Source organism: Crotalus tigris, unplaced genomic scaffold, assembly GCF_016545835.1.
Source record: "Crotalus tigris isolate CLP2741 ecotype Arizona unplaced genomic scaffold, ASM1654583v1 scf7180000017588.1960692, whole genome shotgun sequence".
Lineage (NCBI taxonomy): Eukaryota > Metazoa > Chordata > Lepidosauria > Squamata > Viperidae > Crotalus > Crotalus tigris.
In genome coordinates, this window is record NW_024096494.1 from 1436583 (window position 1) to 1451332 (window position 14750).

The window sequence follows — 14750 nt, forward strand, 5'->3', positions numbered from 1 at the left end:
CCAGAAGTCTAGAGTAAATAAGAGTATGAAGGATGGAACCAGTTTTTCTTACTGTGTTAAGCTCTGGGTAATATATCAGACAGTAATGAGAACAAATCATGGTTACAGTGGTCAAAGAGAACGCATAAATACATAAACAGAAAGCATAGCCATCTTGAAGAAGGTTGAACAAGACTCTTCCTTCAAGCTGTGAACTGCATTTTTGAAAGACAATAATTCCCTCTTCCCTTTTTTATGCCAATAGTTTCCAAAACCAAGGAATGTATTATTTTATTTAAAAATCTTGAGTGTAATAAGCAAGGGGAGTCTACCATAAGAGTTTCTCCATCCTTATTTTATTCTCACAGGATCATTTTGTTGTGTGATGTACATCACTGAAAACTGGTTATTGATTTTTAAAGGGCCATTCTGATCATCTAACAGAAGTCTATTGAATTTTGTTCCAGCGTTGTTGCATCATGCCAATAAATTTCCAGGCATTGATTAAGAATAAGACAACTAAAAAACACATTGTATCCTGCTAGCTTCTGTTTATCTTTCTGGGTTATTTTTGCTGCATCTTATTTTGTATCTTCCCATTTATCTTCTCTAGCAAAAACAAAGCAGAACATAAAAAAATAAAAGTATTTTATCAAAAATACCAAACTGAGTCAAGGCATATATCTGAAGGCCTCTTGTTCAAATCTACCTATTGAGAATAAAGAATAAAGATGCACTGACTGAGGTTGTGCAAAAGCATCATAAACATTTCACTTGTTGACTTTCATATAAGCCATACTGTAATTTGCACCATGATTTATTTCTTTGTGGTGCTGGGCTCACACATTGTGCTAAGTTATAAGTTTCTGCCCACCAACCAGAACAATTTATAATTTTATACAGCATGCTATGCCAAGCTGACCAAACTACATTTTGGATCAACACTATACGCGGGTCCTTGTGTTTTCTTTTCGTGAGATTGATCATGTTTTTTTTAATTATACTGATATTTCTAAATTTAGATCTGTGTAAATGTACACGTTGGTGTCTTTGTATATTGTATTCTTGGTGGCTGATGTTTGATTATGAGGTAATGTGTAAGTAAGTGCTAGCTATCCTGTAATTCTATATTAACATTCTTCTCTACAAAGAGAACTGATTTACACAAACTGAAGGCTTTGTGATATAAAACTACTCTAACAGAGTTATAGTTTAGAGCACAGAGAATCACAAACGATTATAACAGTTATTCTCTGTATATTTCACTGTATTACAGAATTGATGTGAGGAGGTCTGCAGCTGTATAATCCCAATTGTATATCAGTGTCCCTCTATGTATAGCAAGCTAAAACCACCTAATGAATTTATCATTAATACCAGAATGTAGGATCTGGAATCCAGAAGATTGATCTGGGCAGCAGAAATCTAGTCAGCCACTAGATTTCAGCAAAGTGTTAGGATTTTATGTACCCCTCTATTGGTGGTCAGGATTTTTCAGCCACAATCTACTGATACAAAAATGCCCACAACTACCGAGAACCAACAATACATAATGCTAACTGGTTTGTACATACATTTTTCTAAAGCAATAACAGAGGCATACTCATTTCCACATGTTAATATAGGTAGTCCTCATTTAACAACCACTGGTGACAATTCAAAGTTACAATGGCAATGAATGAAGGGATTTATAACCGTTCCACGTAGCTGATTGCAATTCAAGCCCTTAGTAACCAGTTCACAATTACAATGGTTGCAGAATTTTATAGTCACACGATCACAGTTTGAGGCTCTCACTGCCAGTTCCCACAAGCAAGTCATGGGAAGCCAGTGAGAAGTTCCAAATGACAATTGTGTAACATCACACCTAATAACTGTGCAAGATTTGCTTAACAACAGCAACATGAACTGTCATAACTACTGTTATAAGCTGGTGCAGTCCCATGACATTGCACTTAATGACTATGTCCCTTAGTGGCAGATTTACGAGAACCAACTGCCATTAGGTGCGGTCTACCTATATAGTCATTGACCCAGAGTGACTCTCAGTGGTTTCCAAGTGAGAAAAAGTTCAGTTGATAATATTCTCTTTTCTCAAAATACCCCAATAAAGAACTTGTATTCTAACCAATTGAAAGTAAAACCATCTGTATCAGTAGACAATTGCAATTCAACCATCCTCAAAATGGACAACAAATAGAACCTCAATTTAGTATATTGAATTCTCCTTCACCAAAGGAGCTTCATCTCATTCTAGAAAGCCCCATGGTTAAGCAAGCATACATACTCACCTTTCAGGACAAGAAACATTTTGCAGAGCACAGAAAAAGAATAACAAATATAAAGATTAAGGAATTAAAGATTAAGAAAAAGAAACATGGCTAAAACTAATTGCCAGTACTTCTCACTGTAATCTCCATACTGTTCCTTGGTTGGAAACCAACCTTACATCCTCCATGTCAACAAATGACTTCATACATTACCCTTCATGCTATAAACTTCATAATTCATTATTTTTTTCATGAGCTCATCTTCATAAAATGACAGTCTTCATCTTGATAGATTTATTTTTTTCATCTATTTAAATTGCAACTTGATTTTCACTTGCTATATGACCAAGCATACTTCTTTCATACCAGTCAGTCTCTATATTCAGTCCACATTCACTCATCATCCATTCATTTTTAAGCCTATCCTTATTTTATCACATATTTAAGTACCTCATTCCCTTTGTATTCAACTCACTTTCAGGTTCTTCATTACATATCCAACTCTCACTTGCATAAAACAAAATGGAGAAAAATGTGCTGTTGTACAAAGTCATTTTTGCTCCTTTCAACAAACATAGATCCCTCACAAGATACAACATACTTCCCATATACTAATGTCCTGTTGCATCATATAATACATTTAACATTCACTGCAAATCATTCCATTTTTCAGCCAACAACATGCAATCATCTAAGAAAAGTATGCATTTAAGGATCTCCAATCGACATTCTTCTAGTGACATCAACATTCCTTATACATTTATTCATAAATTACCTTAAACAGCCAAAGACTCAATAGATAACTTTGTCATACTTACTGCTTGGTGCTGAACAATTTGCTAAATATACCATGTATTCTCACACATAATTTACTTCTATGGTATGTTGCTTTTATTACATTCAGTTAACTCTACAGCTAACAATAACATCATAATCAAACAAGCTGACAAAAGAGGGATAATTGTCATCATGAATAAGGAGGATTAGGTCAAGGAAGCTGAGAAGCAAGTCTCTAATACCACATTCTAACAACTTCTGTCCTCAGATCCCACAACAACATATCAGAAAGAACTACAGAAAATGATTAAATATTTTTTTAAGGATGTGCAAGTTTGTCTCTACATGGAAACATGGTATCTTCTAACTATGTCCCAAAATACACAAGCCAGGCATCCTGGGCTATCCCATTGTCTCAAGCATTGGAACAATCACAACCAGAATATCATGTTTTGTGGATTCAGTACTCAGATCTTATGCTAACAGCACCCCACCTCAAATGAGAAGAAAACAACTCTCTAGGCCAGGGGTTCTCAACCTTGGCAACTTTAAGACTTGTGGACTTCAACTCCCAGAATTCCTCAGCCAGCAAAGCTGGCTGAGGAATTCTGGGAGTTGAAGTCCACAAGTCTTACAGTTGCCAAGGTTGAGAACCCCTGGTCTATACCAACATCCCCTACAAACTTGGATCTTGTCACGCTCAAGCAACAGATCAACATGTGAAGAGTTCAAGTTGATTACTTTATTGCCATTCAATCTATAATAAAAGAATATCCCCAAACTGGTTGCCTTCCCTTGGGTAAGATAAGGTTCCATGGAGCTTGAGGGGGAGGGGTCAGTCCTGGCTGTTTTGCGGCTGGATGATTCAAAGCTTACTCCCTGCCTGACTCTTCCCTGCTTGACTGGGCATTTCCCAACACATCTAAAGCCATCAAGAACATCATCACTGATGCCAAGACAGCATGCCTTGTCACCATACTGAGTAACTTTATTTCATTTTCGGCAATACAACCATGGGGTACACACACATCTCTTCAATATGCCAACATCTTTATGGCAGACTTTGAGCAACATTATCTTAGTTCTTACCCCCTGAAACTCTTTCTTTACTTGAGATTCAGTGAAGACATTTTCATCACCTGGACCCATGGAAATGAATCCTTTATCAAATTCTATCATTGCTTTAGCAACTTCCACCCCTTCATCAATCTCAGCCTAGATCAGTGTTTCTCAACCTAGATAATTTTAAGGCATGTGGACTTCAACTCCCAGAATTCCACAGCCAGCAATGCTGGCTATGGAATTCTGGGAGTTAAAGTCCACATGCCTTAAAATTGACATGGTTGAGAAACACTGGCCTAGATCTACCTACAGAAAAAAGTCCACCTTTATGTCATCATTAAACTACACAATAGAAGCATAAACATCTGTTACACAGGAAATCTACTTATCACCACACATATCTTTAAGCTTCCATCCAGGACAAGCTCTGTGCAATAACTTTATTGTTTTTGACCCACTTGATGGAGAAGCTCAACTGATGGAATTAAATCAAGTATTCAGGAGACTGAACTACCCACCCAATAAGATTAATGGGACAAATCAACAGGGCCAAATCAGTTCCCAGACTAGAACATCAGTGTTTATTTTAAGTCTATCCCTTTTTCTACCATCTCATTTATTTATATCCCACCTTCTATATAGAAGATCAAGGTGCCATATACAGCAATTTATTCCAATTTTTCCAACAACAACGTTTTGAGATATGTTAGGCAGAAAGAGAATGATTGGCTAAAATCCACTTGGGAAGCAGTCGACACGCTATTTATCTCATAGAATTCATTATGTCTTTTTATCTATGTTTTTTCAGGATACTATACACATCTAATCAGACATTATCCCAACTTGTTTTATATAAAGCAACAACTGGCCAAGAAACAGAACTGCAAACACATTTAGACAATGATTGCCTTCTTATAAACCTTTCCATTAAAACATAAAAGGTTGCCATAGGAAACTGAAAGCAAGAATAACAGTATCTTCATCAGAAAACAAGATTGCACATCTACATTGATACTGACATGAACATTTCCATAATGACCTCTAAGTAGATAGCCTCAAATAAATTGTCATGATGCTTTAAAATCCTGACAAGAAGATAGTTCAGGCCCAAAGGCATAGAGGGGCATCTGAGAAACTGGCCCTCTTATGAGTCAAGGATTACTAGAAGTAGGTCCTATTCATGAGGAGGGATTCAATCTATAATTGGGAATTGTCTTATTCCCCAAAGCTGGTACCTGGATATGTTTCTGGGAATTGTCTTATACCCCACAGCTGGTACCTGGATTGGTTTAACGAGCCTTCAGTTTCTAGCAGCCAATGCTAGATCAATGTTTGCATATTTGTCTACATTTTGATCTTGGATTAAAATTGAATATCTGTCTTTGGACACTGTAGAATTACAAAGTCTGGGCTGCAAAAATTCATAAGACCACTGAATAACAGCAAAGGGATTTGGGAAACCAATATCTGCTTCCATCTAGTATCATACAGATATTTGCAGACAAGATCTAAGATTCCAACTATAAATGCCTTGCTTCTTGCTTGAACTCTGTAATGAACAATTGCTTTACCTTTGGGAAGAGATCTGACCCATTTAAAATTGTCAGTGCTAGTTGCCCCACAAGAGCCTGCTCTTTCTTATGAACAAATTGCTTATTTGTCTTCCTTGCTTATAAAAGACAGCAGGTCTTCCACCCCCTACCATCGTGCGTAAGTGAATACATGCACAGGGTATTTTTACTTGGTTGTTTCTTATTGCTCAGGAGGTGGGAAAGATTGCTTTCGGAGACCTGAGAGAACTGCAGATAATCAGGAATAGTTTATATTAGCTAAGCTAAATTAAGACTCTTACCTGGTAAAAGGCAGTTTCTTAAGTTCCATCTATTATCCATATCTGTCAAGATACAAAAGGCTTCTGAGCAGTCTTACCTATGGGAACTCCAAATCCTAGGAATGTTTCTTAAATCACTGATCATGCCTTCAAGTGCTGGTTTTCAGCAAGTCCCTGAATCATTTGCACTGCTATCTATTTATTATAAGTGCATCGTACTGTTTATGATAAATGAAGCCATTTCTGGCACTTGAAGGCCTTGGTGGAAAGGGACCATAAAACAACAGTGACTCAAACCTTTTTTTATACCTAAATGGAACCCAGCAGTGAAAAACGAAGCTTTTGCCAGTGACTACCCACTTTTTATTAATCATGGCATTATTAAGAGGTTCAATTCTCAGCATCAGCATATCCTGCAGCAACGTTACTGGCTTTACAGAAGTTCTGTTCCACACAGCTCAGGAGAATCAAGACATCAGACACCAAGCAGTAGTTAATACTTGGGGAAGCTAGCACTGAAAGTGTGCATGGGAAAACAAATAATGATGATGATGATGATGATGATGATGACGGAGGGGATTGTGGAGGTCTGCTAGTCCAACTCCCTGCTTAGGCAGGAAACCCTACCGTTTCAGACAAATTGTTGTCCAATCTCCTCTTAAAAATTTCCAGTGTTGGAGCATTCACAACTTCTGGAGGCAGGTTGTTCCACTGATTAATTGTTCTAACTGTCAGGAAATTTCTCCTTAGTTCTAGGTTGCTTCTCTCTTTGGTTCGTTTCCATCCCTTGCTTCTTGTCCTGCCTTCAGGTTTCTTTGGAGAATAGTTTGACTCCCTCTTCTTTGTCACAGCTCCTGATATATTGGAACATTTGCTATCATGTCACCCCTTGTCCTTCTCTTTATTAGACCAGACATTCCCAATTCCAGCAACCGTTCCTTATATGTTTTAGCCTCCAGTCCCCTGATCATCTTTGTTGCTCTTCTCTGCACTTTTTAAGAGCCTCAACATCTTTTTTACATCGTGGTGACCAAAACTTACTCCTGACAGCAAAGCAGGAAGCAAGGCATTTGTTGCAATCAGAGCATCATAATATGAGAAAATCCATCTTGGCCTTTCCTACTCTAATACTGAAAAATAGTTTGAGAAAATACAGAAATGGAGAATGAAGTATATTTTTTTAGGTACAATAAAAACCCAGCCTACCAGCTTCTTTCAATGTAAATAGATCAAAATCTTATATACTTCATATTAGTCTCAATAGTAATGACAAAAGATGATTCTTTAAAATAATAATTTTAATAATCTGGATCATTTTCAAACTGTTTTGTTCCTAGCTGAGCCAGAAATGCCACTGGATGATTTTAGATTCTTGTCTAAGTGTTACAGGGCCTGCACTATCCCTTAAGAGAGCAATACGTAGAGTTAGTTCCAGGTTTGGGGTGACAAAAGTATAACTTCCAGTTGGGGAAATGGGGTTCTCCTCATTCACATTACTGAATTCTCCACTTTTAACCTCAATTCACACAGGAGGAACACAGACTCTGCTTTATGTTAAGACAGACTTTTGCCTACATCCAAAGTAGATCACATGTTCCCAGCAGATGCTTTGGATCACAATTCTCACAGCTGCTTACCGGAGTTGAAATCCAAAATAACTGGAGGGCATCATTTTCACTCTACCTGATTGACAAACAGCCCTTTGGGATTTCAGACAAAAGTCCTTCCTGCTATCAAGTGGGGGTATCAGAGACTTAACCAAGACCTTTTACATGCAAAACAGATCACCCACTTGCCATTAAGCTACAACTTTTACTCTATATCTCTTAATATGGTTCTCAAGTGTTTCTGATGTGAGGTCTCTGTAGCTTAGTAGATGTATGAATATTTTGCCCGCACATGATTTTGAGAGCTCTTGGCCAGGTTGACAAAATTTGCCTGGCCTAATCATCTTCCCATCCCATAGTAAACTACATAAATAAACGGTGAAGAACTGCTGATTTAATACTGTTTTATTTAAATTTTCCTGATTTTTAAGATTTCAAAGGACTCTTGGCCTATTCCAATAATATCTCCAGATCATTTCTACACTTCTTCAGTTCTTGCTGCAAGGAAAACTAAAGCATATTAACCAAAAGTGATATGCAAATGTGATGTTTAAAAACAGTTATAATGAAGATTAGTTTGCATTATAGACCTATCTGGCAATTACATTTCTTTTTTGCCTCCTGCTCAACCAACTCAGCACCTTCTATATTTCCATATTTTTCTTCCCTGTCAAACCACTACAAAAATTAATCAGCCAGTCAAATTCTTCTCCAAATTCTTACTCATGATACATATAATTTTCTCTAACAGTCATCAGTTGAACTTGAACTGAACAAATGGCTCATTTGTTTTCCAGCGAACAACGTAAGAATAGAGAATCAATCTGGTGTAGATCCAAATTCAAGTCCACTCAGAGCCAGGGAAACTAATGGGTGACTTTGTAACAACTATTATCTCCCAACTTAATCTACCCTGTGGATCTTTTGTTGGGTGGGAAAAAAAAGATTAAAGGAAGAATGCTGCTGGGAATTCTCTAATATGCCTTTAACCAGACTCCTCTATTGTTGTCTGGGGATATGTGTGTACCTAAAGATGCAAACTGGGTCATCAGATGAAGGACATATCCTGCTGAAAGCTTCCAGACAGCATTATCTGCTATTATACCTAAGGGGATTTTCATATATTTCATCTGCTTAGGACTTTTTTATAGATATTGAAAAATCTTACACTTCAATGTGTGTGTTTTTCGAAGCATATACTTTGCAAAGGCAAGCAAGATTCACATTAGGTCCCTGAACAGTATTTGTTGCTTTCCAGTTCCTGGCTTTCCTAAATCTAAGGAACAAACATGAACCTGTAAATATTTGTCTTATTTAAATGAGATGCATTTTCCCGGAGGGGATACTTAAGAATCATGGAGAAATGCTTCTTCACATATCAAATACATTTGCATTTACAAGAAGCATTGATGGCCATCTTTTTTAATAGAACATTAAACAGATCCATGGAGATTATCCTAGCTATGTCTATTATGTGTACTGGCTAGGTATAACCAGTTTCAGATTTGAATTTTCTGAATTCCACTTGTAAAAAAATGGAAATTGGTGGTGCTAGGGCACCCATGTTCTGCTTCGGGATTTCCCACTGGCATCTGCTGGGGACGAGATGCTGAATTAGATACACATTTACTTTGATTCTAATTTGATCCACTACAGCTCTTCTTACCTTCTTACATCAACTTGATTTTTAGCAGCCAGATGCATTACCTGTTTAATCTCTAGAGATTTTCAAGTCCTGACTTTAAGTTTAAAATCCACACTTCCAGAGCCACGCCAGAGGCTTTTTTCTGGATTGGGTATATAAAGAATGGTATCATTCAACACACTTGGCAGACTCTTTTGAAGAGTATAGACAAATGGTAAGCATTGGAGAAAAGAAAGCCATTGAGAAATAGAACAGCAACAAGGAACTCATAGTTCCGGACTAAGACGCATAGGCCCAAATCCAGTGAAGGCTGTGCAGAAGGATCAAAATTCAATGAAAAGCACATGCTTTACATGGAGATGTCTTCTCAATTCTTGGTCTCTCTACTTAGAATGATCTAGATAATCAATGATCTCCCCCTGCTGGTGATTCTGGAGCATCCCCAACTTAAAACCCCTGAAAATGGGAAATGAATTAAAGCTGATTGATTCACTCATATATGGACTTTGTCTTCTTCCTCAATCCCAGGTCACTGTACAGTTGGGCTGAAATCTATGTGTATGTCACTTGCTTCGTGCTGGCAAAAAGTGGGATAAAAAGAATCTTTTTAAAAAAATCAAGTAATGAATTGCATGTATGAATGGAGTGCCACAGAGACCCAAGTTTTCCAGTTCTTCCTATGACCTTAAACAGAGAGTTTGCAGCAGCAGCTGCAGAAGCAGCAATGAATTAGCTTTTACAGGAGAGAACTTAATTTCTGAGGGGAAGTAAATTAATGAAGCCCATGTGCGATCCAACCCTGAATGATGACGAACAGTGTACCTACTGGGTAAATTACAAGGAAATATTCTTTCAGAGGTGTTATATTTATACAGCCCAATGTCCATATGAATTATCAATACACTTTTTGTTCTAGGTATGAAATATACTAGACTGGGGACACTGAGCAAAGTCACCCTACAATATTTTGCCCATCAATTCTAATATATATATTTATAATACACATATAATTATATATTTATAATATAAAGAATTCTGTGCCATTCTTTTGTTACATATGCACTGCTCAACACAGCTTAAGCCTTTAAGTTCAGTACAAAATTCAAAAATGTTTAAAAGGCAAGATGAAAAGATAAAGCTGCAGTGCTTAATAGCACTTTTAAAAAGGATTTCAAAAATGTCTCATTAAAGTCACAAAGCAGGCAAAGGTGAGTGATAACATCTTCTGAAATGTGCAGTGCTAGTGAAGTCTAAAATAGTGCTAGGCTTCCTAAATTGCTAAAAGAGTATCTTTAGTCTTCAGTAGAACAAACCAAGAGACACAGCAAAAAACATGGATAGAAACATCCACTGGACCCAGCTGAACCTCTCTTGGGTGCTTGCAGCAAGCAAGTTCCTCACCCCCCCATCCCCAATCTGTAGCTAAAGGCACAATGGTCCCTGTGCAGAATACAGAGCATAGAGAAAAAGTATAGCTTTCCTTGCCAGTGCAAAATCCAAACTCAAACAAGATTTCTCCTTAGAACAGCAACAGACTCTATGGGCACAGGGGAAAAGTACTGTCAGGTCTACAGGTCATTTTACCAGAAGCCCAGATATTGAAAGCAGGGGGTAGGAAAACTGCCAGCTTTATCTTGACTCTATTCTCGCCACCATATCAACCAAACAGTAGCCTTCACAGTCTAATAAAAAGTTTGGATAAAGGATGCACACAAGTGAAAACCTACTTCCTCAGCTTTTCCCAATTTGGTACCCTTCAGGCATTTGAGAGTCAGTTTTATCTACGGAGAATTATAGGAACTGTATTCCAACATATCCAGAGGAGACTATATAAGGGAAGGCCAAATGGCAGCATCAAACATGGAGGAAACGATAAGTTCCCGTTCTGTCATCCATAAAGCTCACTGTCAGCCATCAAACTCATTCTGCCTAAGCCTAAACTAGTGTTTATCAAATTTGACAACTTGATGAATGAACTTCAACTCCCAGAATTTCCCTGCATGGCTACGGAATTCTGAGAATTAAAGTCCACACATTTTCAAAGTTGCCAAGTTTGAGAAATACTGGTCTAAACCTTCATATCTGCCAAGGTTGTTTTGAGAAAGACCCATGTATATGAGGAAGGTCCTGTGTTGTTGGATAAAGGGCACGGTGAAAATGATTTACAATGTCCTTAATCACAAGAAAAAGAAAATGCTACAGCCAGTAGGAAAAAGTCCATTTAAAGTAGCCTTAACAGATCTACTTGTTCATTTGTAAAATGACTTTTCAAGAATAGAAACCACACAATTTGTTCAGCAGAGGGCGCTCTAGAGAGTTATTTAAAGAGAAACATCCCCCCCCCTTTTTATTTTTTTAGGCATGCCAGACCGATCTAATCGCTGCAGATACCTCTTTCTTTCTTTCTTTCTTTCTTTCTTTCTTTCTTTCTTTCTTTCTTTCTTTCTTTCTTTCTTTCTTTCTTTCTTTCTTTCTTCAGTTTTAATAACAGCAGACTTTGCTTATTGTCTCTTAAAGCAACAGAGGGTTTGTCCTTATTTTTCCCCACCCCCAATTCCAACCTCAGTGGCCTTTATCTTTTTGAATTCTCCTCACTTTTATTACACATTTTTGCTTTTTCTTTCTTTTCCTAATGGCTACCTTTTGATCTGATAAACTCACCATCTAGAATGAGAGAAATTTGCAACTATACCTCCATACCTGAGACTCTATTATTCTTAGGTCTATAATTTCTGCCCAAGCAACAAAGGATTTAAAGAAACGGGTGAAAGCGGTTTATGAATCCATGCATTTAGGACAGTCGACTTCAGATCATAACTTTTACAGGCCTGAAGAAACCAGTTCTTTACAAAGCGAAGAAAAGATCTGTCTGTATAATTAACGTCGGGTTTCTCTTAAGTTTTATTGCACTCCTTCGTCTGGCAAAAAAACAAAAACAAAAAACCTCTCTCTCTCTTTCACACAGACTCTCTCTTTCGACACTCACCCGGGTTTCTCATTTTAACTTTTCTGTGGCTGCGATAAAAAAAATCAAGACGAGACGATCCTTGAACTGAAGCCATAATTAAACGGGACGACTCTCCCGCATTTTCGGTAATCAAAACCAAGCCCGAACGAAAGAGAAAAGGGAACGCGGGGGGGGGGGAGAGGGACGACAGAAAAGCGCAAGGTGGTTTTAAACGAAGCCGGATTTAGGTATTGTTCTGTCTTCGTGGTGGACACAGGAGGACCAGAAGCAACACAGGGGCAGGGAGGGGGGGGGGCGACACCTCATTTCCCCAATTTAGATTCCAATGAAAAGGCGAAAAATCAACTTCACGATCTTTTCCCGCAAACCACTTCAGTCCCACCCACTCACCCAGCCCAGTTTGCTTTCGCTTGAAACTGAAAGAACTGAACGTGGATGAAGCTCAGAAAATCGCGCGTGTATTTCTTCTTTTTCTCTCCCCCCCCCTCCCCAAACCTTGACATCTGGCCACGCACTCGGCTCCGGAGAAGCTCAGGTGCCGGCGTGTACCTGTAAGACACATCTCCCCCTATGGCAACTACGGGACCTCGGGGCTTCAGCCAGCGCTTAGACAAAACGGACACCTTCATGAGCAACGCAGCTTGGGGAAGGGGGGGGGGAGAAGAGGAGGAAGAAGAGGAGGAAAAGGGACTCCCATTTGTGTGCGAGAGCGAGCCCCGCATTAGAGAGCGCCCGGTGGGCCGGCGGCGCAGCCCCCGCCTTGTCAATTTCATTGTTCCAACCCGGCACCGCCAGGAGAGCGAAGAGACCCCCGTGTGCTCGCACTTTCCCCACAAGCGGCGCGGCGGCGAGGGGGGAGGAATTGCCTTTAAACGGGGAGAGGGCAAACGAGACGAACCCACGGAAAAGCTCCCGCGCTCCCCGGATCTGCATTTGCTCTCCCGGCTCACATACAAAGAGGGATCGGCGCCTCCTGGATCTCCGCGCCGTTTCGAGCCGGTTCTCCCCACCGCTCCCGGGAAATCCAAGGCAGCCGGTGGAGGTGTGTGTGTGGGGGGGGGAGCTCTCCCCTCTCTTTCCTCGCCTCCTTTCCCTGCCTCCCCCGTCTCTTTTTCTCCTCCCCCCCTCCGCCCCCAAGGAAAAGCCGGGTACGGGAGCGATGTCGAAGCAGGAAGAGAAAGCCCAAGATCCGAAAGCTGCCCTTACCTTCGTACATGGGAGCCATCGGTGCAAGGGATTCTGTTATTCATGGCAACGGAAGAAAAACGAAGCAGGACTTCAGCTTCCCCCCCCGCCCCGCCGCCCCTTTAAACTCAATAGAAATCTGCCATCTTGCGCCTGTGTCTCTCCGTACAGCCGAAGCGGCCACCAGCCTCCTGCATCTCGCTTCAGTTCCCGGAGAAAGGCGGCGGGCGAGGGAAAGGCGCGGAGGAGTCCATCCAGAAGCTGCTGCACCAGCCCCCGAAGAAGAAGGACAAGCCAAAATAGAAGATGGGCAGGGGGGGCGGAGGGAGGGAGGGGAGGAGAGGGGGTCGTCGCCCAGTGAACGGGTCAAGTGGGGAGGGGGAGGGGGTGGCTGGAGGTCCCCCAGATTTAGGGGTTTGGGGGCGGGGAGGGGGGACAGGAGCGATCCCCCGACCTTCTCAGCTCAACATGTCTGTGCGTGTGTTGGGGGGGGGACAGAGATTTCTGCAAAAGTTGCGTTCGAGGGGAGAGGAAGAGAGTGACGGGGGAGAGCGAGCGAGCGAGCGGAGAGTAGATGAGCAGCGAGCGAGAGCGAGGAGGAGGGAGGAAAAAAAAAAAGCCCAGGGACTTTGCACATAATCAACCGCCGATGGCATGGATCGTCGCTTCCCAGAAGAAGCGAGGGGAGGCGATAGAGAGGCCCAAACAAGCCGGCGAATCCCGAACAACCCATCTCCCCGCTGCCCGGAGGAGGTGGAATCTGGTTTAACCACGCATTTCAGTCAGAAAAGAGAGGAGGTGGCGTGGAGCGTGAAGAAAGAACAAGGAATTGGGAATTGCGGATTCCGGCGGCCGGGGAGATCAGCCGGCCGTTCAGACTGTATTGCTTTTGGGGCGCAGAACTATCTTCGATCTGCTCTCTAAGCTTCTTCCCATTGCTTTGTACGTAGTACCAGGCCAGGGAAACGGAGGATGCTGCTTTTATTTTATTTTATTTTATTTTAAAAGTAACAATAAAGTGCTGTTTTTCTGTTGTGCGTATAAATTCTCCTTTCACATTTTATTTCTTTAATTCTCACCATTTCTATTTGGGACAACGAAAATGTAATCGCAACGTCTGCATTTCAACAAGGGTGCGCAGCCTGCAGCTTTCCTGCCACTTCCAAGTAACAGCAGTTTGCTTATTTTATTTGGACTAGAAAAATAAACTAATGTGGGGAATTATATTTATTCAAAGTTAGTGAAATTCGGATTTTGTCCAGCGGCCTGCCCAATTGTTGGAGCATGCACCACAAAAAGCTGTGGCCTTTGGCTTTCAAAAGGTTGCACATCCCAGCAATGCAAGATCTATTTTGCAATGCAATATGCATTTTGCAATAAAATTAAGTCCCTTTCAAAAACAAATGCTCTGTTTTCTATTTGCATT

General features: G+C 40.4%; 1 protein-coding gene across 2 annotated transcripts in view; it reads right to left on the reverse strand.

The window, feature by feature from the left end:
• HIPK2 (homeodomain interacting protein kinase 2) overlaps window positions 1-13669 on the reverse strand; it is a 169558-nt gene extending 155889 nt beyond the window's left edge. The window contains exon 1 of one of the 2 annotated variants that reach the window (XM_039362397.1): window positions 13346-13669. In XM_039362397.1, coding sequence (XP_039218331.1) covers window positions 13346-13364 — 19 coding nt within the window. In that variant the 5' untranslated portion in view covers window positions 13365-13669. Of the gene's footprint in view, window positions 1-12157; window positions 12257-13345 lie in introns of those variants that run through there. The other variant, XM_039362381.1, reaches the window with a different exon arrangement.
• Between the last annotated feature and the right edge of the window lie 1081 nt (window positions 13670-14750).